Consider the following 22,630-nt stretch of genomic DNA (forward strand, 5'->3'; position numbering starts at 1 on the left):
TGCCGCCGTGCTTGTGCCGTGCGTGTGCCTGGCCCGGGCTCGGGTTTGGGTGGTTTCCGGGTGGCGCTGTCGGGAGGAAAGCTGCTGGGAACATTTGTCTACAAGCCTTCGAGGGGACGTGTGTCTCCATTTCTCCTGGGTGACGCCAAGAAGGGGCTTTCTGGACGTCGGGCTCTGCTTTAGTCGATCTTGCCCAAGAATATTCCAAAGTGGTTGCACCACACGTGCTCCTGCCAGCTGTGCGAGTGTTTCATTGCTGGCCAAGGTATGCCAATAAACACGTTTGATGCCCTGCTCTCTTCCTGTTGGGTGTCTGAGTCATTTGTGAGTAACGTGTCCTCTTCCCACTTCCTGCCCTGCTTCTCTTTAATTGATTGCCCCCCGTAGCATGAAGCACCAGCCTGGAGCATGTTAGATGCTCAGGCGAGGTTGGAACGAACAAACGAATGAATGAATGAATGCTGGGTCGTCGCCCTGTGTTACTGTAGGACAGGGATCACAAACTCAGATGTCCGTCAGGGCTGTGAGTGAAGCATCCTGGTGTGAGGTGATAGGGAGTGGTGGGGCCTGTGGCAAGCTGGGGAGTGGACCCTCTGTAAGGAGCAGCTGCCACTTGGCTCCAGCAGGCTGCGGCCATGTGGGGGTGCAGGCCCAGTGCTGCCACATCTCCCAGTTTTTCAGAAGCCAGAAATCCAGAATTTATGTGCTGTTTTTAAGATATTGTCAACCAATTCAAGTATTTTGAAATACCACGTGATCCAAAACTCATCCACTGGCCAAATCTGGCCCATGGACTGACAGCTCGTAGAGTCGGGGAGAAGACCCATCTGTGTGTTTTTGTGTACGTGCGGAAGGGTGTAATGAATTTTAAGTGATTTTAAAAAACTCATCATGAAAGATTTCAAATATACATAGAAGCAGAGAGAGTGTCTTGCTGCCGTGCGCCCCTCCTCTGCTTCGACAGACGTGGTCGTGCAGCCTCCAGGCCACCCTGCGCCCCCGACCCGGCTCCCTGCCCGGTTCTCCTGGAGCTCACGTCTGACATCGGTCATCTTCTCTAGCCGGTGACTCTCTGCCTGGCGTGGGGCCGAGTCCTCTGCAGCCCCGTCCAGACACGCGGCCCGGCCCCAGCCCGGCATCTGAGTCGGCGGGGCGGCCATGGGGCCCGAGAGACTGCATTTCTGTCAAGTTCCCAGGTGACGCAGCTGCTGCTGATGGAGGCCTGTTCTTGGAGAGCCACTGCTCCAACGGGTGCCCGGCACAGTCACACAAAGTGACACAAAGTCCAGACCCCCTGCCCCCACTGTGCCGCGGAACTGTCACCCACCCGAGTGCGCCCCCAGGTCCAGCGTGAGCCTCTGAAATGAGGAACTGGCTCCGCTGTTTGGAAATCCCCCGGGCCTCCCCCCGGGGGCCTCTGCCCCTTGCCGTTGGGTCCCTTTTGGGGGGCTGCGGGGGTGTGGCTCCGTGGTCGGTTGGTCCCTGCCCGGCCAGGAAGTTCCTGGGCCCCCTGGGACCCTCAAGGTGCTCTGACCTCTGGCCTCTTCTCTCCCCACCTGTCCCGTGGGAACCTGGTGGCTTTTAGAGGCCTGCTTTGGCGAGACCCCCGATTCTGATGCGCCCCAGGATGGGGGTGGCCCCCGTCCAGGGCCCCTCGGCGCCCCTCGTGTGCCCGGCTGAGGATGCAGCAGCTGAGGTCTTTCTGGGACGTGCCTCAGTTCGCATTCTGATACCGTGTGTCACCATCCAGCCAGGCTGTCCTTTGGTCTCAGGAGTCTGGAGCCGGGGCAGTGGAAGGGGCTTGCTCTGCAGATCCCGGCGGGAGAACGAAGGCCCCCACGATGCCACTTGAAAGAAGCCACCAGAGTGTGTTCTGCCCTGTGTTTCTTCAAGGGGCTCAGGCTGCAGATCAAGGGGGCTTCACTGCGAGGGGATGGTGGGCGTCCCGTGCAGCGACCTGGCCCACCTTGTCTGGCCGGGGCCCTGCCTGCTGGCTGCAGACGGGAGCACTCAGGAGAGCCAGGGGTGCGTGGGGGACAGGCGTCACCCCTCCCCGGTGCTGGGGGTTCCCAGGTGTGGAGGGGGCTGCGGGAGGAAGCCCCACATTCCCTGAGCGGGCGTGGGAGGCAGGACAGTGGCCCCCAAAGATGTCCACGTCCTAATCCTGCGACCTGTGGACGTGCCACCTCACGAGACGAGAGAGATTTTGCAGATGTGGTTAAATGAAGGACCTCGAGATGGGGAGGTTGTCCTGGGTTATGTGTGGGGACGTCTCCAGGGGCCTTGTAAGAGGCAGGCAGGTGAGCGAGGATGAGGCGATGGAAGCGGGGTCGGAGGGTTGAGGGGCTGGGCCAAGGAGGGCAGGCGGCTTCTGGAAGCTGGAAAAGCTGGCGAAGGGCTTCTCCCCTGGGGCTGACGCCTCGATTTTACCTCCATCTTGTCGTGAGACCCCTTTTCGACCTCTGACCTCCAAAGCTCCCAGATACCAACTCTGTGCTATTTTCAGCCAGTGAGCTTTTGGTAATTTGTGTGCAGTCAATAGGAAAGTCAAACAGTGAGTTTTGTTCCATTAAAGCTACGGAAGTAAAATTCTACCAGAGTCTGGTTTTGGTTTAAGTAAAATACTTCAGCTTGAAACACTCTTGTATGTTTGAATAGACCTGCTTTTGAAAATGTCAGTGTTGTTTCAGCGGCTCTGATGTTTGCAAAAGCTCTGGGCGCACGTTTTCCTTTGGCCTCCGGCTCTCGTGGGACCGGGTCCCACGCGGATCTGAGCCCGCAGGAGCCGCCGGGATGGGTCCTGTTGGCTGTGAGTGAGTTTGTGTTTTAGAGCAGTTTTAGATTCACAGACACGTTGGGGGGCCATTACGGGGTGTTCGCGACCCTGCACCCCGCTTCCCTGTTCACATCTGTGGTGCTTGCGGCACGTTGCTTACGGGGGACGAACCAGAGCTGACACGTTAGCGTGAGCCAGTCCCACACTGTCCCGCCTCCTTCGTTGTGACTTCATATCCGTTTTCTGTCCCGGCCCGTCCAGGACACCACGTCGCGGGCAGTCCTGCCTCCGGAGGCTCCTCGCTGTGGCGGTTTCTCAGACTTTCCTTGGTTTGGTGACTGGACAGCTTTGAGGGGCCCTGACTGGGTTTCGCAGGTGCCCCTCTGTTGGGGCTGCTCCGACAGGTTTCTCACGGCGAGCCTGGGGCTCTGGGTTTGGGGGGAGGGCACAGAGGCAAAGGGCCGGCTCGTCCCCTTGTGTCAGCATGCCGTCACCGTCGAGGTCGTCCTGTTTCTAGTCCCTTTTCACAGATGAGGAAACCGAGGCACAGAAGTTGTGTGGGGCCCCTGCCTAGGAGGAGGGGGAGGGCCGGAACTGAGGGGGCAGGGGTTCGGGGCCGTGGGGTCGGGGTCCCTCTGCTGGTGTTGGGGCTCCTGGGCCCCCAGCCGTGACCCCGCAGGTCTCTCGGGGGCAGGTGGAGAGAAGTCAGGTTGATGGGGCCTGGCAGCCTTGTTGGGCCCTTGGGGGCCAAGGTGCCCCCAGCATGTGCCCAACACCTTAAGAGCACCCACCGCCGTAGTAAACAGTTTTTCTCTCATTTTTTCTTTTTAAAACCCGAAATGTAACCCCCATATAGGGAAGCGCCCAGGCTCAGGTTCGAGGTCGCCGAGTATCTGTGTAGGCGTGCACGCTGGCTGCAGCCACCTGGATCGTGGGGGGACTCCCCTGCCCTCTCGGCACCCCCCTGTGGCCCACTGCCCCTCTGTCCCAAGGATTGGTCAGCCCGTTCCAGGACAGTGACCTCAGTGGGTGCACTGGCAGGTTCTCCCTGTCAACGTCGTGCTCGTCGGCTCCTCTGTGTCACTGTGGGTGTCCTCGTGCATCCCTTTCTTGGTGGGTGGTGGCTGGTTGTAGGACTGTGCCACCGTTTGTCATCCACGCACTGTTTGTGGCCCTTTGTGTTGTTCCCAGTTTGGGCTGTTATGAGGCGAGCTGCCTGAGCGGTCGTGGACCATCTCCGTGTGGTGTATGTTTCATTTCTCTGGGGTGCACGCTGGCAGTGGGATTGCTGCCTTGCAGGGTAAATGTATGTTCAGCTTTAGCCAAGGATGCCAAAGTGTTTTCCATCATGATAATCCCAAATTATCCTTCTACCACCAGTGTGTGAGCGTTCTGGTTGCTCCGCATCCTTGCCAATATTTGTTATTGTCAGTCTTTTTCGTGTCAGCCATTCTGGTGTATGGTGTAGGAGCTCATTGTGGGTTTAGTGGACATTTCTCTGATGACTGGGCTGGGCAGCATGGGTGGGGTGGCTCCATGAAGTCACAGGGGTCTAGTCTCCTATCTTCCTGCTCCACCATCCTTGGTGCGTGGCTTCCATTTTCAAGGCTGCCTCGTGATCCAAAGTGGCTGCTCTGACTCCATCCATCATGACTGTAGTCCAGGCAGCGGGAAGGGGGGCTTGTCAACAGAGACAGAGGAATTTCTGATGGTGGTAATGGCAGGAAGACACACAGGGTGATGGACGGAATGTGACGGGGGAGTGCTGCTTTAGAAAGGAGGCTCTTTTTGTCCATTTTGTTCACTGCTCTAGTCCCCAGACCTAGACCAGAGCCTGACGTGTAGTGGGGACTCAGTGAGTATTGTTGAGGGAATGAAGGCTGTTCAGGGAATGTCTCACAAAGAAGGTGACTTTAGGCTTGAGAAGTGAGGCATCGGGTCGGGGAGCAGGGAGAGTGCCCCTGGAGGAGTGAGCAGTAAAAGGCTCTGTGGCAGAAACTTGCCTGGTGGGTGCAGGAACAGCAAGGCCAGCAAGGCTGGAACAGAGTGAGTGAGGCCGACAGTAAAGGGGGGTGTGATGGAAGTGCCTCCAGGAAGCCAGATCACTCAGGACCTCGTAGGTCACTATCAGGAGTTTGGACTTTATTCCGAGATAGGTAGGGAGCCATGGGAGGTGTTTGAGCAGGGGATGACATGATCCAACTTATCTTCTAAAAGGGTAACTGATTCTGTGGGGTGAATAGACCAGGGGCAGAAGTCGGAAAACCAGCCAAGAGGCTACAGCATTGGTCCAGTCGAGTGATGGTGGGGCCGGGGCGGGGGGGCGGTGTGCACAGAAGCGGGTGGATTTCAGGGGAGGTTTGGAGAGAGAGCAGCCACAACCTTGATGTGGGATGGGGTGCTGGGCGGGAGGGGAACGGAGGAGTCAAGGATGACTCAGCTTTGTCGCTGAAGCTGCTCACCCGTCGTCTTAGCAACGGGCCGGCGTTTCCTATAAAAAGCTCCTCTTTTGTACTTAGTACCTTTCAAGTCAAAAGCAGCTGGGACATTAGCGGAGGGCATGGTGTTCCCGAGGCCAGAGCGGCCTGTGCTGCCGGCCGACCGTGTCCAGGGCCCCTGGGGCTGGGGGCGCCTCTGGAGCCCTTGGGTTCGGGGGCCGAGCGGGCGGGGTCTGGGCCTGTCCCAGAACTGGGTCTCGTGGGCGAGCGGCCTCCTGGCTCGTGCGGTCAGAGCTGTGTCCCCAGAGCCTGTTTCTTGCTGTCACTGGGGAGGGACTAGGTTTTGCAGTTCCGTGGCCCGTCAGGTTCACGGTTAGGGGTGAAGCCCCGTGCGCTGCAGCCCGGTGGGGACGGCCTGGCGGAGAAGCGTGGACACACAGGCCCGCATGTGGGCGCCGACCCCGCGCCAGGGCTCCCCCCGCTCCTGTGCCCTGGGAGACGGCCGGCCTTGCAGCCTCAGTGTCCACCTGTGACATGGGCTTCGAGAGTTTGAGGGGTGAAGCAGGCGGAAGTGCGTTGTTACCTGAGCGGTGCCGTGTGGTTGACATGATGCTGCTGTTGCCTCTTCACCCCTGGCCTCTCAGGGCCAGGTGCCCCGTCTGGTTCATCTTTGCATCTTTAAATTCCTCGCACAGCATCTAGCACAGGGTGGGTGGTTGTGCACAGAATGGACCAGGTCCTGATTAGATCCGGGCAGGCTCGTTTTAGGTAGTTCCTGAAGGCTTCCTGGAGGAGGTGGCCCCCAGGGAGTGGGCTTTTGGGTTTGGAGGTCAGGGGCATCCTGGGAGCAGGGGAGAGCGCCGTGAGAGGCCTTGAGCTGATCCGCCACCCCAGGGTGGACTCGTGTGGGAGAACATGAGGCGTTCCCTTGGGAGAATTGAGGTGAGGCCTTGAATGTCGAGTGCAGGGGTGGTCGAGAGCCATAATTGTAGTGATAGTTACAGCTCCTTCATAGTAAGCACCTACTGTGTGCAGTCCTGTGCCCCATCTCTTGAGTCTCATCCATGGCCCTGCCAAGTAGGGGCTGTTATACTCCCATTTTACAGATGGGGGAACTGAGGCACAGAGAGGGAAGCCTCTCGCCTGAGGCCACACAGCTAGGAAGCCATGGAGGTGGGGCCCAGTCCGCTCTCTGCTCACCGGCGCTGCCTGTAGAAATCCAGCGTGAGCCACCAGTGCGAGCCGCTCGGGCCATCTGAAATTTTCCGGCAGCCACAGCACAAAGAGGAATAAGGAACAGGTGCCGTTGGTGTTAGCGGTCGCTCTTACTTCGCCCAAAACACCCACGGTGTCGTGGCCTCAGCATGTGATCAATATGAAACACGTCAACGAGCAGACTTATGTCCTTGTGCTTCTTTTTCTGAAGTCCTTGCAGTCGGCCTGGGGGTGGCACCCGGGCCGGCTCCGTGGGGACTCTCGACGTTTCAGTTACTGTGGGGCCCCCCGGGGCGGCGGCTGCTGTGCCATTGCAGAGCCGGGCCTGGGCCTGGGGGCTCCAGCCGCTGCCCCCTCCCATGGAAGGGAGGTTTCTGGGCCCCAGGGGTGTCCCGCTTTGGGGGTCTCCCCCTGGCTTCTCTCACAGAGGCAGGGACACGTGAGTGTCGATCGAGTGAGAAATAGAGACTTTACTGCTGGACGCCGTATTCGTCTGGAAGAGCCGACGGAGGAGACTTTAATCAATGTTCTTCTCCGTGTGGCAGTCACTCCTAGGGACGGTCTCCACTCCTCCAGTCTCGGCTCGAATGTCACCTCCCCAGAGAGCCCTTTCTGGGCTGCCCCATCTGACATGACCTGTCACTGTCACTGTCCACCTGGCTCTCCTCTCTCTCACGCGCCCCAGGGCTTCAAGTTTTCTCCAGTGTGGGTTTATCTGATGCCCCTGGGCCTCCTTGCCCAGGGCTGTCTCCTCCCCAGGGCAGGGACTTGCGGTCTGTCCTCTGCTGTGACCCCACGCCCGGGATGCTGCGGGCTCTCGGCACGTGCCCAGTAAGGGCTCAGGATGCGGTGGGGGCTTGGGGTGCCCCGTGCATCTTCTGCGATGGTCTGGGAGCCCCGAGGCCGTTCTGTTCTCCCTGCCCGGCCGGGAGCCTGGGCAGCATCGAGGGCCCCGGGAGGGGGAGTGGGGAGGGGAGTCCCCACCTGCGCGGCCAGATGCCTCTCCATTCTCTTTGGCGTCGGGGAGGGAGAAGGAGCCCTGGGCGCCTGGGCTGGATGCCAACCTGGCCAGTTGTGGGTTTGGGTGACACCCCGGTAGCCTAGCTTTGCCCGGCCTTGGCCCCGGCACTGGACTGAGCAGTGCACCCCAAGAGCTATGTCCCAATGCTCGCCCCTGTCTTCTGTGAACGTGACCTTATTTGGATGCAGGGTCTTTGCAGACGTGATTAAGGCGAGGATCAGATGGGCCCTGAGTCCACAAGAACGTCCTTCTAAGATAAGAGGACGCGCAGAGAGGGGGCGACGTGACCCTGGAGGCAGAGGTTGGGGGGATGCGGTCAAGCCGAGGAATACCAGCAGACCCCGGGAGCCGGGAGCCAGAACAGCGAGTCGGGACCCTCCTCCGGGCCTGCACAGGGAGCACGGCCCTGCCGTCACCTGGGTTTCAGACCTCGGGCTCCGGAGCTGGGAGAGGACAGACTTTGTCGGGCAGCCCCAGGAGCCCAGCGTGGACCCTCGATGCCGGGGAGCCGGGCCAGGTGTCAGGGTGGCAGGGCGCGCCTGGACTCCCTGGCCCTAGGGACCCCGGGACCCAGCGAAGATGCTCTCTGGCCTCTGCTCTGTCTGCTGGCAGCTGAGGGGAGGGGGAGGCCCGGGGGGGTCGAGGCTCCTCTCGGCCGCTGCCCGCTCCTCTGCTCTGCAGGCGTGTGCGGACACCTGCCGCTGACCTCAGTGCCCCGGCAGGACAGCCAAGTGGGGCCTGCCTGTCCCCTGCCTTCCTCGGGCCTCCCTGGGCAGTGCAGGGCTGGCCCCGATCCTTGGGCCTCGGGGTGCCCTCCGCCCTCCCTGGGCCGTGTCTGGCCTCCTCGCCTCCCTGCCTGGACTGGAGATCGGGGCTGGCGGAGGAGGTGCTGCTGAGACCACCGTCGGGCGGGAGGGTGCCCTGAGCCTTGGCATTCGTGTTTCGCTCCGTCCTGAGGCTGCGACTCCCTAAGCCAGAAAATTTTGTTGAAGTTGTAATTTTAAAGATTTACTTAACTGAAGCATAGGCGAATGACCAAAAGTGAATGTGTATGAAGTTTTCATTTTTGCCGTCACACATCCACCGAGCGGCTGCCCGGCCCAGCTGGGTGCCAGACAGGCCAGGGTCTCCATGTCGCTAAAGAAACTCACTCCCGAGGACGAGCTGTTGAACACCCCCGCCAAGGAGGAGGCAGACGACCTGTCCCTGGACGCTGCCGCATTGACCGTGTTTGTTCCAGAGCTCACGTCGCTCGTCCCCTCGGGAAGCGTTTGCTGAGTGCCTGCTGGGCACCGAGCCCTGAGGGTGCACGCGCCAAGAGGGCAGATGAGGATACTGTCCTTGTGGGTGTGAGCTGGCGGGGAGGCAGACAAAGGACAATAGATGTGATAAATCCGTTGTAATGTTTGCTGGAAGGTGACAAGGACCATGGAAAAATCAGAGCAGGATAAGGGAGTTCAGGAATTTGGGAGTGGGTAGGGTGGGTCTTCCTGAGCAGGGGGCACAGGAGCAAAGATTAGAAGGGTGAGAGATTTGACCACGTGGCTACCTCGGGAAGAACACTGAAGACAGAGAAAACAGCCCGTGCAAAGGCCCTGGGGCAGGAGTGTGCCTGCCCATGCCAAGGACAGCAAGGAGGCCAGCATGGCTGGGCTGAGTGAGTGATAGAGAAAACGACGGGATGTGGGACCTGGAGAGGCCACAGGGGCGAGACCAGATGGAGGGACTCGCAGGCCAATATTGAGAAGGCAGCTTTTGTATTAATTTTATTTTCAAAAAATAAAATGTTAGACATTATTTTATTTGTTTGGAAATTCACGTAAAGAGGCCAATATGGACTGTATCTTTCTGCAGCTTACCTTTTTCCACTCAAGATTCTGCTTTCAGACGTACCCAGGTCGATCTGGCCCGTTCACATCTGCCTGCTGTGGTGTGTGGGAAGCCCAGTTTATCTGTGGCTGAGGACCTGCTGGTCTGTCTGTTCTTTTTCGAGACTTGACAGTTCTGTGGCCCTGTTACACGCACTTGGAATATCTCTAGGGCAGAGTTTCCAATCTGTGGGGTGTGACCCGGTGGTGGTGGCGAGATGATCGGGGTGAGTGGGGACCAGCATTTTAAAGCAGGATGGAAGAGAATAGGGCCTCAGAGCAGGAGCTGGTCTAGTTGGGGCTTAGATGATGGCTGCAGGGGGGTGTTCTTCACGAGGCTTCTGTTCCAGTCGCTCCAGGTGTGCAGGTGGCGGTCCCAGGGGGCCAGCAACCCCGAAAGCCGGTGCTGTGTGCCCTGTGCCGAGCAGGGCACCATGGAGCCATCGGCCGAGCTCCTGTTCTCCCCGCTTCCCGGGGGCTCCTCTCGGCCACCAACGGCATCTCCGTTTCCCACATCTTTGCCCACACTTGGTTTTCTTAGGTAACTTAATCCGTGTGTCTGTCTTTTGGGAAATATGTCATTTTAATTTGCAGTTCATCTTTTTAAAAACACTGTGGTAAGATTTGCTTAACCTAAACCTCAGCATTTAAACCATTTAGAAGTGTACAATTGAGTGACGTTTTGCACATTCACAATGTTGTGCAGTCATCACCGCTATCTGGTTCCAGAACATCTTCGTCACCCCAGGAGGAGACCCTGGACCCGTTGAGCAGTCAGTCACTCCCCAGCTCCCCCGGGAACCCCCGGGCTGCTTTCTGTGTCTGTGGATTTGCTGATTCTGGACATTTCCCGTCCGTGGAATCACACGGTGTGTGGCCTTTTGTGTCTGGCTCCCTTCACTCCGCGTAATGTCGCCAGGGTCCGTCCGGCTTGTTGCAGGCGTCCATGCTTTGCTCCTTTTGTGGCCGAATCATAGTCGGTTGTGTGGACGGACCCCGTTTTATTTGCCTCTGTTGGTGGACGTGTGCGATGGCTCCTATGTGTAGTGCAGCTATGCAGCACTAGTGAACATTCTGGAACGCATTTTTCTTTGGAGACCTGTTTTCAGTTCTTTCGGGTTGATCCTGGGAGTGGAATCCTGGGTCATACGGTAACTCTGCGTTTGAGAGTTACCAGGCCGTTCCCCGCGGCAGCCGCCCCGTTTGCCGTCCCCCCAGCAGCGGACGAGGATCCAGTGTCCCCCCATCTCTCCAGCACTTATTTTCTATTTCTGGTCGCACCATCCGCGTACCATCTCGTGGTCATTCTGATTGGCGGTCGCGTGCTCGTTGGCCGTTTGTGCGCCTTTTTTGAAGAAACGTCTGTTCGAGTCTTGGGGCCCATTTGCAGTTAATCTTTGATTTGTAAAACTTTCCGTTCTGGTTCCAGCATCTTTTTGCTGAAGGGTAGCTGCACCTGAGAAGGCGCCTTTCCCGTCAGGAGGGCGCTGAGTTCGCACAGAGTGCACCCGGCCCCGGGCCACTGCCTTCTCCTCAGGGCACAGAAGCTCCGCAGCCCCCAGGAAACCGCCTTGTGCCCCCCACCCCTGCCCCGGCACCCTGCCCTGATCGCTGTCTCCACATTCGTCTTGCCTGTTCCGGAATTCACGGAAATGAGCCTCAGTTTGTTCTCTGGTCCCTGCCTTCTTCCGCTCAAAGTGATTGCATCATATTTTAGAGGTGGCAATGATACCTATTTGCTTTCTTTCTAACCCAGAATATTCCGGAGGTTGTTCATAGGAGTAAACAGAGCGTGTCATGGGTGTTTTACTGTTTTTTCAAATCACCCCTACTGAGCTGTGTTTACTGACGATACAGCACACACGTTTTAAGTGTAATCTGGTGAGTCCCTGGCAGCTTTCTTTAGAACGGAGGCGTCGGATGTCCGTCGACAGGTGAATGGATGAACCGAGCAGGCGCATTTATACAAGAGTCTGTCGCCAGCGAGAAAGGGACGCAGTTCAGAAGCATTTACTTGAGACCAAGAAACCAGACGCAAAGCGGAACATGCTGGATGGAGCCCGAGGGGCACTGAGGCGCTGGGAATGTTCTGGACCATCAGTTTATGTCTAACGTGGTGACTGAGACACAATAACGTTCATCGATGTTTCCGACTGTTGTACTGAGATATCACTCACATGCGTAATCTTTCTCCTCCAATTGTTGAAATTGTGGTCCAATACACATAACATAAAACCACCGCAGCCGTTTCTGAGCGTACCGTTCAGGAGCATCGAGCATGCTCACCCTGTTGTGCACCCATCACCGCCATGCATCTCCGGAGCTCTTCTCATCGTAAACCTGAGACTGTCCCCTGGAACACTGACTCCCCGTCCCCCGGCCACCCCTGGCCCCCACCATCCTACTTTCTGTCTCCTTGAATATGACCCCCTAGGGGCTCTCGCGTGAGTCATTCACGCGGGATCGGTCCTTCGTGACTGGCTCCTTTCATTCAGCATCCTGTCCTCCAGGTTTGCCAGGTGGTAGCCTGTGTCAGGATTCTCTTCCTGTCTGAGGCCCAGTCACGTGCCATCGAACATGTGGACACTGTGTCCATCGTTCACCCACAGATGAACGCTCGAGTTGCTCCCCCCTCGGGCTGCCGTGCACACGGTGTGCTCACAGGCGTCCTTTTTAGCAGGTGTGGCGGAAACGTCCCCTTGCTTGATTTCATTTGTCATATGGGTGAGGTGTATACATTTAATAAAACTCAACAAACTCCACTTAAAAAGGATGAAGGTTATGGGTGATCCTTGAAAACATGCTCAGTGAAAGAAACCGTATGTGGCCTTTTGTATCTGCTTGTTTTTAAGAAATAGAGATTGTGGGTACGTTTGCAGACTCATACTGTATGAGTCTCTTTCTCTGAGAAAAGGCAAATCCGTGGAGACAGAAAGTAGATCTGTGGTTGCGAGGCAGGGGGAGGGGAGCGGCTGCTCATGGATACGGGGTCTTGTTCTGGGAGATGGAATGTTCTGGAACTCGATGATGGTGACGGCTGCACAACTCTGTGAATGCACTAAAAACCCCTGAGCTGCACTCTCCCGACCGGGCCTTGTGTGCTGCGTGAGTCCTGCCTCGACTGTCAGAAATGTCGGCCTGATACTTCTGAGGTTCATCCAGACATTCATCCTTTTTAGTGGATAGTTGATGAGTTTTATCACATGTCAACACCTTGCCTGTTTGGCCACTGAAATCAAGATACGGGACGTGTAACCCCCAGGTTGTCTCTCGATGCCTTTCTGTGGTCAGTCCCCGCTCCGCCCCCAGCCCCTGGAGCCCACTCATCTCGTTTCTGTCTCTGGTTTCCCCTTTTCTCAGGGTCCCATAAATGCAGTCACAGCGCGGGCGGCTTTTTGCGTCTGGCCCTTTAAACGTGTCACGCGCTGTTGTGCTTTGTTGGGAGTCGGTTCCTTCCCGTTTCGAGTGCTGTTCCAGGGGCTGAGACACGCAGTTTGCTGGCCGGTCGATGGCCATTCAGGTGGTTTTAAAAACCTATTTGTTTTCGAGGGACGTTTAGGTCCATCCTGCTCCTAAAGGCTCCCCGGCCTTTGCACGGCTGGGTCCTCTGCCAGGAGTGCCCTCCCCACCTTCTTTTCCCGGCAAAGCCCAACTCATTTCTTCAGTCCCCAGCTCACACGTCTCCTCTTCCGGGCAGCCTTCCTGACTGTCCAGGAATGGGCTCGCACGGTCTCTTTGGGAAGAGGGAGTGGTGTCCAACAAGGGATGGCCTTGGTCCTCTCTCTCCATCTCTGTCTTCCTACCGTGATCTTTGACCCCGGGAGAGGGTGGGGATAGAATCAGTTATGTTGGGCAAAAGGCCGTGAGCTTGGCCACCACTCTTATCTAATCAGCTGCCGGGTCAGATGCCTCTGGTCTGGTGTGGCCGAAAGAATGCTCTCCTGCTGGGTCTGAGCAGAGCAAAGTCCGTCCCCGACCTGGGGTCGGAGGTCGGTCACGCCTGGACTCCTGGGTCCTGCCAGGCCCTGTTCGAGGCGCTTTCCCTCTGCAAGCTCCTTTAATCCCCCCACCAGCCCTGCGCGGTGGGCGCTGTCACCACGCCCATGCTATGAATGAGGAAACTGAGATGCAGAGGGGACCAGGGCCGTGACCCTATACCAGCCCAGGGCCCCAAAGCCCCTGTTGTTGGAGACAGACAGACTCGTGGCTTTATCTGGTGACCCATTGATCTGGCCCTGATTTATCCCCAAGCCGGGGGGAGCAGACCAGTGGATGAGGGGAGCAGGAGGGGATCCTGCGATTCTGGAGGCTTCTGCGGGCCCAGCTGCCTTTGCCAAGAAATAGGGCCGGGGAAGGAGGCAGGAACCGGAAACCGTTATTTTAAGAAAATCATTTTGTTGAGGTACGATTGGCATAAAGACAGCTGGACACGTTTGATGTTTACGACTTGATGAGTTTGGAGACGAGCGTGGCCTCCTGACACCGTCAGTGCAGCCTGTGAAGCATGTCCACCGCCTCCAACTTCTCTCCCACCTCACCTCTTCGTTCATGATCGCTTCTGTCGTCATTTTTTCAGTTGTGCACGATGAACAGGCCCCAGAGTCTGCCTTCAACTGTGCCGGCCCGTGTGCACAGGTTTACTCTGCACCGCACACCACAGTGTCTGTAGTTGACGCTGTGTCGCAGACTCAGAAGTTCCCTGAGACGGTGGGTCTTACGAGCGTGTTTCACCACACGCGCCGAGGAGGACAATGGGACTGAGGTCGCGTCTCCTCCTGCTGGCGTGTGCTGGCGGAGGCCGGGTCGGCGGGGACCCCCCAGCCATGAGTCCTGTGAGCATCTCTCCTGTGGGTGAGGGGATGGCGGAGAGGGCACGGCGGCCCTGACCCTGTCGCTCCTCCCTGTGGGTCTGTTAGAATCTGAGGATTTGCATCCTGGATGAGCCCCCCAGCAGCCTCCAGGCTGAGGTCTGAATCCCGCTTGCTCCGCCTGTGCCGAGGGGGACGGGGGACTCGCCTCGGGTGTCAGACCCGCTGTGGGGCCTGGGGAGAGGCACACAACCTCGCCGGGCCTCAGTTTCCCCATCTGTAACACAAGAGGTCACCCCCTCTGGAGCTGGTGCCAGTGCAGGGCAGCAGCAGCCTGGCAGAGGGGCGGCCCGTGGGCCAGCCGTGGCCTGGGATGCACGATTTGGCTGCTGGGTGTGTTTGATCTTGAAAAATCAGTTGTTGATACTGAAACAATCGGGAGATTCCATAGAAAGATCTGGATTTCTGAGAGCTCGTGAAACATGGGAGGATGTGGAAGAAGTGAGCCCTGGGGACCCCAGAGAGGACCCCGGAGAGGACCCCGGAGAGGACCCCAGAGAGGACCCCGGAGAGGACCCCGGAGAGGAGTGGCAGCTGCCGCCTCTGCGTCGGGGTGGCCCGTCAGTCCACCACGCCCCCCTCCCCAGCGCCCCCGAATTGCCCAGATGCCCTGGACGTGTGGGGACTGAGCTGGGACGGCCGGCCCCTCCCCACAGCTCTACTCGGGGCCGCCGCTTCCTGTCCTCACCGCCTCCCCACCAGCCCCAGGGCCCGGCCGTGCTGCCCTCCATCCAGAGCTGGGGCTGGACACCTGCTCCCTTCCTGCCTGGGACCGGGGAGCGGAGCACTTGGGCCGGCGCCCCAGGGTCCTGTGCCTGTTTCCTCACACAGTGACCTCTCACTGCGCCCCCTCCTTCCCCACCAGGGAGCACTGAAGAGGAGCTCCTTGCTGGAGGGCAGGGCGGGCTGGGGGCCGGGGAATTCAGCCCTCATCGTGACTGCATTACCAGTGACAGAGGAACCCAAAAACCTAAGGCTAAGAGTGGCTGCTTCCGAGGGTCGTGGCCTGGAGGCGATAATTCAGCGAAGGACCGAGAGTAGCACCGGGTGCACAGGCACGCCTGCGAGATGCTCGCTTTTTATCGCTTGGCTCCATCATGTTTATTAGTCACTTTATTTGCACGTGTTGGAGGCTGAGGTCATAAAATGATCCTTGTGGCTCCCGCAACCCGTGGGAAGATGTGTTCATGAGTAAACACTTGTCACCCCTGAAGGCGAGTCTCAGACTTTAGAGTAGATCTCCCAGTTTCTAATTCTCGGCAGTGAATTCTGCTTTTCTTCATTTAAATGCGTGTCGGTCAAATGGGACACGGCTGAGGCTGCAGAGCCGCCGGCCCCGTTGTGCGGACCGGAAGACTGAGGTTCGGCCGGGATCGACTGGCCCAGGGGGCCTGGGGTCTGGCCGCCTCCGGAGTCTGTAGGTCGGGGAGGTGGGGCTGGCCTCACCAGCCAGCTGCAGCCTCCTGCCTCCTCCGGAGCCTCTGCCCGTTGGTTCTGGCTGCCTGGGGACAGGGGGTGGCTGTCCTTGTCCTGAAGGTCTTGGTCAGAGGGAGAGGGGGGGTGACGCACGGGCCCTGGCCGCCTAGCTCGGCGTCACCGGCGTCCATCCGGTGGTCTGTCACTCAGCCAGACCCGGGAGGGAACATGAGCCGTGTGGGGGCCAGTGGTGTCGGCAGGCCAGTCTGGGGGCGATTGGGTGGCAGTGGGGGGACCTCCCGTGACACGGGGCAGGGAAATGCGGAGCTGAGGTGTGAAGCAGGGATTAGAGCCCAGTGTATCTGACAGACAGACTCGCCCAGTGGGCTTTGGGCCTGTTTTCTTCGGCCTTTTGAGAAAATCAAGTTTTTGCCAAGCTTTATACATCAGGACATTTCATGTAAATTTCTGTATTTCTGGCTTTTCATGGAGAACTGCTCTTGTCCTCATCTCCTTCTGCTCTCCCCCTCGCAGGCTCTGCTCCAGCCACAGTGGCCTCCCTGATGTCCCTCAACTCTCTGTCTCAGCACCTCCCTGCCTCAGGGCCTTTGCACTGGCTGTTGCTTCTATGTGGAATTGCTCCCCACTGAATCCATGTGGTCCCCTCACTTCTCAGTGCCTTTAGTTTCTGTTTTAGTTTGGGTTTTGTTTTTGCTTCCGTCTTGCCTACCTGACGACTCTGTACAATTGCAACCCTTTTCCCCATCCCGCTTTGTTCCCGCTATGCTCTGCCACCCAGCAGGCATTGTACACTCATTGTGTAATGCCTACCCTCCCCCTGCTGGGATGAAACCCCAGAGTTCTGCATTTGGGTCTGACTTGTTCCCTCTCCAATCACCAGCTCTTAGAAGAGGGCCCGGCAGGTAGTCAGTGCTCAACAAATGTTTGTTGAGTGAGTAAGTGATCATTTGGCCACACAGAGCCTACATTCCTGCAGGCTGCCCTGTGCTGTGGCTGAGTGACAGCCACCTCCTGGTCCCCTGATCAGGCTACTGTTATTAAAACACGTTAAAAAATAACAGCATGGATAGATTACCTATTAATCTTAGTTGTGTAAACCCCCGGCCAAGGAGCCCCTGCCCCGCTGTGCCTGTGGGATCCAGCTGTGCAGGCCGGCTCTGGGCAGCTATTCTGGAGCCAAGTGGTGAGACGGGTGGGCGTGGGCCCAGGTCGCCCCCTTCATGGGCGTGTTTGTCTCGTCCCCTGCAGAATGTGCGCATCGACCCCAGTAGCCTGTCCTTCGACATGTGGAAGCAGATCCCGGTGCCCTTCTACCTGTCCGTCTACTTCTTCCACGTCCTCAACCCCAACGAGATCCTCCAGGGCGGGAAGCCGCAGGTGCAGGAGCGTGGGCCCTACGTGTACAGGTGAGGACGGGGGCCTGGGCCCGGACCCCCAGGTGAGTGGCCCTGGCAGGGTCAAGGTCTTAGAGCAGACTGGCGTGGGGCTGCCATGCTGAGCCCCAGAGATTGCTCCAGAAGCAGGCCAGGCGTGGGGGCCGGTCATGGTGCTGGAGAAGTTCTTTCCGGAGCAGTGAGCAGGGGTGACGTGGATCAGGGAGCAGGGTGTGTGCGTGTGACAGACGCGCACACACACACACACACACACACACACACGCGAGCAGGGGCCTGCTCCCCAGACCTGAGACCTTGTAGAGTCTGACAGCTCTGTCCTGGTCATTCATTCATTCAGCACATTGATTGAGCACCTGCTGCGTCCCGACCTCACTTTATGACAGCAACCCCCCCCCAAGTTTTCACTCCCCTTGTACAGGTGCAGGAATTGGGGCCCAGAGAGGAAACTGACTTGCCCATCACGTGGTGCGGGGACCCCGGGCCTGGCTGCCTGCCCCGCCCGAGCCGTTGGCCTCTGCACACCCTCTGAGGGGTGACCAGCCCCGCCCTGGCTTTCCGGGGGGCGACACGGGCAGAGAATGTTCCAGCTGTTTGAGATGCACAACTGGGATCCTGGCGGCCTGGGATGAAACTCAACAAATGAGGCCGAGGTGTGGGAGTCAGGTGCCCGAGTCGGGGTCGGCTGCGTGCATTCACTCGTGCACTCACTCATTCACTCAGCGAATGTTTGTAGGGCACCGACTGGGTGTCCACAGCTGTTGGAGGCACAGGGGACCCAGAAGAGGACGAAATGGACAGAGAGAGCACTGAGGTGCTTGCAGCTGGGTTGAGGGAGTCGGATGAAGATGAATAAGTGGAATCTTACGTTAGCATCGCGGGGGGCGGGGGTGCGGAAGGCGTTGGCACTTGGGGTTTGAGGTGACCAGGGTGGACCTCTCCGAGGAGGTGACGTGTGAGCAGGCCTGATGGAGGGCCTGGCGGGGTGGGGAGGTGTGTCGGGATTTGGGGACCTCCCGGGGTGGCTGGTGAGCTTTACGGAGGCCTTGGCGCCGGGTCCTGCAGTGGACGACGGACCCGGGAGGCGGCCATGGCGCTGTCGGGGTGCAGGTGGCCGGGCTCTGGGGGCCCCACGGCCCGGCTGGAGCCCGCTGAGCCCCGGCCCTTGCCTGCAGGGAGTTCAGGCACAAGAGCAACATCACCTTCAACGACAACGACACAGTGTCCTTCCTGGAGTACCGCAGCTTCCAGTTCCAGCCCCACAAGTCCCGCGGCCTGGAGAGCGACTACATAGTCATCCCCAACATCCTGGTCATGGTGAGGCTGCCCTGCTGCCCCCTCCTCCCCGGCCCGAGGGCGCCCGTCTCTCCTGCCCGGGCTGTCCCTTGGCGCGGACGGCCTGGGGCTCATGGGCCAGACTCTCAGCCTGCAGGACCACCCGGCGCCCCCCCCCCCCGTCTCTGCTTGGGGGTCCTGGCAACGTCACTGTCTCTCCCTTTTCGGTGGACAAATCTGACCCCTCCGGGAGGAGGTCCTCGCGGGGGCGGAGTGGGCGCCCCCAGGCCTGTTGCCCGCCGCACCGCGAGGGGGGTGAGCAGGGCCTCCATCCCATGCGGGTGGCAACAGCTGGAGTCACAGACAGCTCATCACGTGGGACGGGGGCCCCAAGACCACCCGGGGCCTCTGACAGCGGGACGGCTCCAGGGACCCAGCACGAGGTCCTGCTCTGGGACGTGGGTCATCGCAGAGGAAGGCGCCGCACATGGTCAGGGAGGGGCAGGCACGGGGGGAGGCAGGCGCGGGCTCCCAGAGCCCCCCGGGACTCACAGGGGACACACTTGATCCCCCAGCAATGGGTGTGACAACATGTGCGAAGTGTCATCCACCGGGGAAGCCCGGGGGAGCCTCTGTGCCCAGGCTGTTTACGGGGGTCACAGCGGCCCCTCTGCGTCGCCCCGCCTCCTTTCCAATGTGAAATCTGACATCAGATTTCATTTGTAGGAATTTGTCCTCTGGGTAGAAAAACACATGCTGGCAAAGATGTTTGTGCTCAAGGATACTCATTGCAGCAATGTTGCCAGAAAAATTCTAGAAGCGACCTAAATATTCACCATGTGGAGTTACATTGTGATATTCTGCTGTAGCCAGGCAACGGAATAGCACACAGCCCGTGAAAGGAGGCGGGGCTGCAGGAGTGGCATGGAGCCGTCCCTTAGGTCTGTCTAAGGGGGGAAAGCAAGATGCAGGACACATGTGTTGATCATGCCACGCGTACTGTTTATCAAGGAGAAACACTTGCATGCACAGTCCCACTCACGCATGCGTGCTGTTGGTGCCTAGATCAGGGTGGGCAAACTTTCCCTGGAGAGGCCCAGCTAGTCAATAGTGTAGGGTTTGAAGGCCGCACGGTCTCATGGCGGCTGCTGGGCTCTGCTGTTGGAGCGCACAAGCAGCCAGCGACAATGACATGTGCGAGTGGGCGTGGCTGTGTTCCAACCACACTTTATTTTATGGATGCCGAAATGTGAATTTCATGTAATTTTCATGTTTTTTGCAGTATCCTTCTTTTCTTTTTCAATCTTGGAAAATGTGAAAAACATTCTTAGGGGGCTGGCCCGGCGGCATAGTGGTTAAGTTTGCACGTTCCACTTCGGCAACCCAGGGTTCGCAGGTTCACATCCTGGGCTCGGACATGGCACCGCTCATCAGGCCACACTATGGTGGCATCCCACATACACAATAGAGGAAGATTGGCAACAGATGTTGGCTCAGGGACAGTCTTCCTCACAAAAAGAAAAAAAAGCCCCAAACCCCCATTCTTAGCTCCCAGACTGCACGGAAGCGGGTGGCGGGCTGCGCTGGCCGGCGGCGTGTTTTGTTGGCCTCCGCTGTCAACTGCTTAGGAAGTGCCGGCTGCGTCCGCTTTTCTAGCTTTCTTGGCTGGAGACTGGCTTTTTGTTTTTTTTTTTAAATATTGGCCTGAGCTAACAACTGTTGCCAATCTTTTTTTTTTTCTCCCCAAAGCCCCCCCGGTACATAGTTGTATATTTTAGTTGTGGGTCCTTCTAGTTGTGCTATGTGGGACGCCGCCTCAGCGTGGCCTGATGAGCAGTGCCATGTCCGCACCCAGGATCCGAACCGGCAAAACCCTGGGCCGTGGAAGCAGAGCGCATGAACTTAACCACTCGGCCACGGGGCCGTCCCCATGGAGACTGGGTTTTGGATGAGGTGCCTTTAAAAACTAAACCAAGGGCCAAGACAGAATCTCCAGAGGGAAGCAGAACTTAGAAAATAAATTCATGTGCATTCCAAGCACCCAGATATTGGGTAGAACAGGGTTGGGCTCTGGGTGTTTGGGAAGAAGAAGATAAGGACGTGGAATAGAGTCTTCGTTAAGACTCCAGGTTACAAGGTGACAGTAAAAGGTGCTCCAAACTGGCCTAAGTGAAAAGGGGATTTATGGGCTCATATTATTGAAAGGCTAAGGATGTTTCAGGTGTGGCTTGATCCAGGCTTCAAATAGGGTTGCCTGGGTCTCTGTCGGTTCCAAGCTCTGGCAAACCCACTCCTCGGGGTGGCTATAGCCTTGCACGCCCCCAGGTTCAAGGCCACCAGCGGCGGGACCTCCCTTCTATACCCTGCAGCCTGGGCAGAATGTGTCCCTGTGGCTTGTTGGCTCTGAGTAGGTCACATGCACATTCCCAAACCAATCTCTGTAGCCGGAAGGAGGAAGGTTCTGACCGGCTGGGCCAGAGCTGCGTGCCCCCCTCTGGGGCTGGGGGTGGGGTTGACTTAGCCTGAAGCCAAGAGCACGTGTGGTCTGTCACTGAAGGCTCAGGGAATGGTCTGGATGCTCCCTCAGGGGCCCTCCTCGGCCCGAACTTCCCTGGGTGGATGCTGCCTTGAGGCCCGACCTGGAGTCCGGTGGGGATGGACGGCCCAGGCGGTCTAGCCCTGACCCGAGCTTCCCCTCGCTCTGCAGAGTGCAGCGATGATGATGGAGGACAGGCCCATGAGCCTGAAGCTGATGATGACCTTGGCGTTCACCACCCTCGGCGAGCGCGCCTTCATGAACCGCACCGTCGGCGAGATCATGTGGGGCTACGAGGACCCCCTCATGAACCTCATCAATAAGTACTTCCCAAATATGTTTCCCTTCAAGGGCAAGTTCGGGTTATTTGCAGAGGTAAGTGTGGCCCAGTGAGGAGTTCAAGGCCTGTCTTCTTGTCCACTGACGCAGCCTGGAAGCTGGTTACCAGCTCGCTTTGGGAGCTGGCTGGGGGTCTGGGGCTGTGGGTTGTGAATGGCAGAAAACCCAACTCACACTGGCTTAAGCAAAATAGAGAATTTGTTGGCTCATCAAACTGAAAACTCTAGGGCTGGATTCAGGTGCAGCTTGATCCAGGCTCAAATGAACTGACTGCGGCTGAGTTAGACAATTGGAAGCTATTGCTGGAAGAAGGGCAAATGGCTGCTGGGGAGGCAGATCACAGATATCGACTATAGCGTTGCTCTAAGCCACCTGCTTTTTCTTAATCTTGAACCCTGGTAACCTGGTAGGGTCCATGATTGGGCTCCTCAGCCGTGATCTCATGTAGAATCTGACCTCTGACCTCTGACCCCTGATCCTGGTGCTCTCAACCACGGGTTTCAATAAGCCCTCTGGTGCTTCAGCCTCAGCCTCTTTGGGCTCTGCTGGTCTGGCATAGAGTGTTAGGGGACAGGGATCATGATTCTGTTCCTGGCATGTGATACATTCTTGGCCGGAATGACAGGTTCTGGGCGTGGGGCTAGCTGGCCAGTTTGAGGTAAGTGACATGATTCTGTAAAAGTATCTTGTAAACTTGTAAACAAATGCAAGTTATTACAGAGTCACTAGTGTGCCTGTAATCTATGTTGACCTTGTATAGTGGAAACCCCAAAATAACAGTGCAGCCATGACTGTTCAGTGTTGATGTGGTGGCTTCATACTCTTTATGGATCTAGAATCCTACTGCTGTGCTCCACTATCTTTAGGGCGTGGTTTCCATACTCAAGATTACCATGTGGTCCAAGATAGCTGCTAGAGCACCGGCTATCACATCCACATTCCAGACAGCACAGCAGGAAGGAAGAAGTGGTGGGGATGGAGGGGCAGGCAGGGGAGTTGAGGACTGTCCCAGCTGTCTCCCTCTTGAGGAGGGAGAAAAACAATTTCCACTTACTTTCCACTGGCCAGAACTTAGTCATGTGGTCACAGCTAGCCGCAAGGGAGGCTGGGAGATGTAGCTGTCCCGCTGGGTGTGTTGTGCTCTGAGTGGGGTTTGGGTTTGGTTGTGAAGGAGAAAGGGGAGAACGGACTTTGGGTAGTAACCAGCAGTCTCTGGTACACTGTCTCTTATGATTATTATTTAAGTATCCTTTTCGGCGAGGGTTTGTTAATAATAACAACAATAACAGTAAAAATAAAGACTAGCATTTGGAGCTCTCGCTGTGTTCCCGGCACTGTGCTCAGCAGTTTTGACACAGTAGCTGTTTTCGTAAGCCCAGCGCCTCTTTGTAGTGGCTCCTGTCTTCTCCCCTCGTGACGGCCCGGGTGTGGGCCCCTGGAGCTCGGGGATGGACAGGGCACATAAG

At 57.7% G+C, this 22,630-nt stretch overlaps 1 protein-coding gene across 3 annotated transcripts in view; it reads left to right on the top strand.

Moving 5' to 3' along the window:
* The window catches only part of SCARB1 (scavenger receptor class B member 1), a 70,813-nt gene that overhangs the window by 23,275 nt on the left and 24,908 nt on the right, over positions 1 to 22,630 (top strand). For all 3 annotated transcript variants that reach the window (XM_046640852.1, XM_046640851.1, XM_046640853.1), the window contains exons 2-4: positions 16,872 to 17,029; positions 18,190 to 18,331; positions 20,997 to 21,200. In XM_046640852.1, the coding sequence (XP_046496808.1) occupies positions 16,872 to 17,029; positions 18,190 to 18,331; positions 20,997 to 21,200 (504 nt within the window). The remainder of the gene's footprint in view (positions 1 to 16,871; positions 17,030 to 18,189; positions 18,332 to 20,996; positions 21,201 to 22,630) is intronic.

The sequence above is a fragment of the Equus quagga genome, chromosome 15, assembly GCF_021613505.1.
Source record: "Equus quagga isolate Etosha38 chromosome 15, UCLA_HA_Equagga_1.0, whole genome shotgun sequence".
Taxonomy (NCBI): domain Eukaryota; kingdom Metazoa; phylum Chordata; class Mammalia; order Perissodactyla; family Equidae; genus Equus; species Equus quagga.